The sequence below is a fragment of the Eptatretus burgeri genome, chromosome 3 (assembly GCF_056783735.1).
Source record: "Eptatretus burgeri isolate ZD-2024b chromosome 3, Ebu_testis_v1, whole genome shotgun sequence".
Lineage (NCBI taxonomy): Eukaryota > Metazoa > Chordata > Myxini > Myxiniformes > Myxinidae > Eptatretus > Eptatretus burgeri.
This window is the reverse complement of record NC_140963.1, coordinates 17,993,416-17,997,053: the sequence shown is the minus strand read 5'-3', so window position 1 is coordinate 17,997,053 and position 3,638 is coordinate 17,993,416. Positions and strand designations below refer to the sequence as shown.

At 47.2% G+C, this 3,638-nt stretch overlaps 1 protein-coding gene across 1 annotated transcript; it reads left to right on the top strand.

Annotated features, from left to right (window-relative positions):
• LOC147029474 (uncharacterized) lies at positions 1–3,140 on the top strand. The gene is made up of 3 exons (XM_085872533.1): positions 1–201; positions 429–610; positions 1,356–3,140. The coding sequence occupies exons 1-3, from the start codon at positions 61–63 to the stop codon at positions 2,998–3,000; spliced, it is 1,968 nt and encodes a 655-aa protein (XP_085728659.1). The 5' UTR covers positions 1–60; the 3' UTR covers positions 3,001–3,140.
• The last annotated feature ends 498 nt before the right edge of the window (positions 3,141–3,638 follow it).

Below are 3,638 nucleotides of genomic sequence, written 5' to 3'. Positions count from 1 at the left end.
TGATGTCACATCCTTTTTTTTAACGACGGCGTTTGGCGTTTTCTTCGCTTCTCATTCGCGATGTTTAAACTGTTCCTTATCGGAGCTCTCCTCGTCATTCAATGGAACCCTATCCTGGGCAAAAAAGTGAACCCCCTTGGAAAGGTAACTGCAGCTGGAAACACAGCACACCTGGATAAAGGAACACGGAGAACCAAACAGGTAAGTCGGTGCTTTGAGCCAGGAAACCGAAGGATTAAACACAAGATGGTTTCTGTGTACAAATCGTCTTGGTTACAAGTGCTTTTTGTCAAGTTTGGAGGAATTTTCTTTCATAAACATGCTGGACATAGTTTTGCTTGAATTTTTTTTTTTTAGAAGAACTTCAAAGAAGAATCATTTACATCTTGTTTCTTGTGAAATTCTTTCCTTTTTTTCTTTTCCTGTAGTTCTTGGACACGTCTTCCATGAACAAGGTTTCTCGTGAGCTTCTTCATCGATGGACCAACTTCGATCCGATGAAAACCACAACCACAATTACTTTGGTTTTACTTCTTTGCACCTACCTGCTTCTTCCACATCAACGTACCTGTCGCAGTTCTCGACCCAGGATTACCTTGCTGGCAAATCGGTGAGAGTCCACCTGGAAAAAAAACAAAAACACATAACTAGTTTATCCTGATATTCATCTGAAATTGGTCACTGACGATGACGCCAAGACAAATTTATATAACGGAACTTCGGCATCAAACGGATACATGGATCGAATAAACGATGGAGCACCTCGCCACCATTAGAGCATTTAGATTGCATCAGATGTGGCAATAAATGTGAATTGGTGAGGGTCCAGCTGGAGAAAAAACACATAACTAGTTTATCCTGATATTAATCTGAAATTGGTCACTGATGATGACGCCAAGACAAATTTATATAACGGACCTTCGGCATCAAACAGGTACATGGATCGAATAATCGATGGAGCTCCTCGCCACCATTAGAGCATTTAGATTGCATCAGATGTGGCAATAAATGTGAGTCGGCGCTCCCAGCTTGCCGGCTCGATGACAGAAGACACCATTTGCAATTTTTTTTCCTCCTCAGTCCCACCCCGTTTAGAATCCCGTGTGGGAAACTTGCTAATCATCGTAAAAATGACTTCATCCTCGACACGTACGACTCACCAAAATGAGTAGAGAGTTCCAGAAGCCTGGACAGAACCCCCCAAATAACGACTCTGCAAAAGTTTCTTTCCCATTTGTAAAAAAAAACTTCATGTGAACTGATGTTGTTTTGCAAAGTTTTACCCAAAAATTACGAAATCAGTTCTGAACTCGAATATAGCTTTAACACGATGTGCATTGAATGTGTCCATCCAGGGTCCGGCACAGCTGGAGCAACGGCAGGATGGTGTCTTTTCGCAAAAACAGGAGGTTCAAATGGAAAACCACATTGAACAAATGTGACGACGAATGTAACAAGGATGGGGGAACTCGGGTCGATGGAAAGAAGGGGTTCGTGGAAGAGACCTGTGTGAAGCAGGTGGATGAGACCTGTGTGAAGCAGGTGGATGAGACCTGTGTGAAGCAGGTGGATGAGACCTGTGTGAAGCAGGTGGATGAGACCTGTGCGAAGCAGGTGGATGAGACCTGCGCGAAGCAGGTGGATGAGACCTGTGTGAAGCAGGTGGATGAGACCTGTGCGAAGCAGGTGGATGAGACCTGTGTGAAGCCGGTGGAAGAGACCTGTGCGAAGCCGGTGGAAGAGACCTATGTGAAGATGGTGGATGAGACCTGCGTGAAGCAGGTGGATGAGACCTGTGTGAAGCAGGTCGAAGACACCTGTGTAAAGCCAGTGGAAGAGACCTATGTGAAGATGGTGGATGAGACCTGCGTGAAGCAGGTGGATGAGACCTGCGTGAAGCAGGTGGATGAGACCTGCGTGAAGCAGGTGGATGAGACCTGTGTGAAGCAGGTCGAAGACACCTGTGTAAAGCCGGTGGAAGAGACCTGTGCGAAGCAGGTCGATGACACCTGTGTGAAGCCGGTCGAAGACACCTGTGTGAAGCCGGTGAATGAGACCTATGTGAAGATGGTGGATGAGACCTGCGTGAAGCAGGTGGAAGACACCTGTGTGAAGCTGGTGGATGAGACCTGTGTGAAGCAGGTCGAAGACACCTGTGTGAAGCCGGTGGATGAGACCTGTGTGAAGCAGGTGGAAGAGACCTGTGCGAAGCAGGTGGATGAGACCTGTGTGAAGCCGGTGGATGAGACCTGTGTGAAGCAGGTGGAAGAGACTTGTGCGAAGCAGGTGGATGAGACCTGTGTGAAGCCGGTGGATGAGACCTGTGTGAAGCCGGTGGAAGAGACCTGTGTGAAGCCGGTGGAAGAGACCTGTGTGAAGCCGGTGGAAGAGACCTGTGCGAAGCCGGTGGATGAGACCTGTGTGAAGCAGGTGAAAGAGACCTGTGTGAAGCAGGTGGATGAGACCTGTGTGAAGCAGGTGAAAGAGACCTGTGTGAAGCAGGTGGATGAGACCTGTGTGAAGCCGGTGGAAGACACCTGTGTGAAGCCGGTGGAAGAGACCTGTGTGAAGCAGGTGAAAGAGACCTGTGTGAAGCCGGTGGATGAGACCTGTGTGAAGCAGGTGAAAGAGACCTGTGTGAAGCCGGTGGAAGAGACCTGTGTGAAGCAGGTGGATGAGACCTGTGTGAAGCCGGTGGATGAGACCTGTGTGAAGCAGGTGGATGAGACCTGTGTGAAGCTGGTGGAAGAGACCTGTGTGAAGCAGGTGGATGAGACCTGTGTGAAGCCGGTGGAAGAGACCTGTGTGAAGCAGGTGGATGAGACCTGTGTGAAGCCGGTGGAAGAGACCTGTGTGAAGCTGGTGGGGGAGGGTGAGAGCTGGGGTGACATCGTGGAGAGAGAGATGGGAGAGCTACAAACCGACGAATGGGACTCTGGCATTGCGGGCCTTTGGGTGAAGATATTTTGGCGTCAAGGCCATTTGACAATTATCTTGTAAGATATGAATAGACTGGATTTCCTTTGATTGCATCACAAATGACTTTTTTTTTTAAAGGTTATAAAAACGTTAAATAAAACTCACCTTCCTCATTGTGAATTATTTTTGAACCTCTTTTGTAAAAAAAAAACCTCACAATTTCTACCTTCACTCATGCAGCATGATTGTCATCATGACCAAATACTGCCAATCCTTGCTTGTTTACTGATGTACCCATTTTCACTCCTGCTGTGATCCGTCTTTTTGGAGATTAGGAATTGTGTGATCGGGATGTGTTGGTTGTCCTCTGGTGTCTGGAAAAAGCCATTCACATGAAACATGTCAACTACATGCTGCTGAATTTGTTTATCATGCAGAAAATTGTTGGCCAGATAGCAACCAAACTCGAACACAGCAAGCACTGTAACCTGGTGTCAGGTAACATGAAAGGGACCACTTGGCACCCACAGTCCACGTAGGAATTGGTACTTTGTTCATGGTACTGGTGCAACAAGTTTAAAACACTCGGAAATGTTTTGAACAAAGCTTGAAAATACTCCAGTGTTTTGAACTTGGTACACCGTAGATAGCTCGCCTACTCATCGCGAAGGACACAGTGGGATCTTTAACATCCACTAACTAATGCTGGGAGACGGGAT

What these genes read in the sequence shown, in the direction of transcription:
- LOC147029474 (XM_085872533.1), top strand. Translation starts at nt 61, where the DNA reads ATGTTTAAACTGTTCCTTATCGGAGCTCTCCTCGTCATTCAATGGAAC. An exon ending in GAACACGGAGAACCAAACAG is followed by an intron (nt 202 to 428) that starts GTAAGTCGGTGC and finishes CTTTTCCTGTAG; the next exon opens with TTCTTGGACACGTCTTCCAT. An exon ending in ATTACCTTGCTGGCAAATCG is followed by an intron (nt 611 to 1,355) that starts GTGAGAGTCCAC and finishes GTGTCCATCCAG; the next exon opens with GGTCCGGCACAGCTGGAGCA.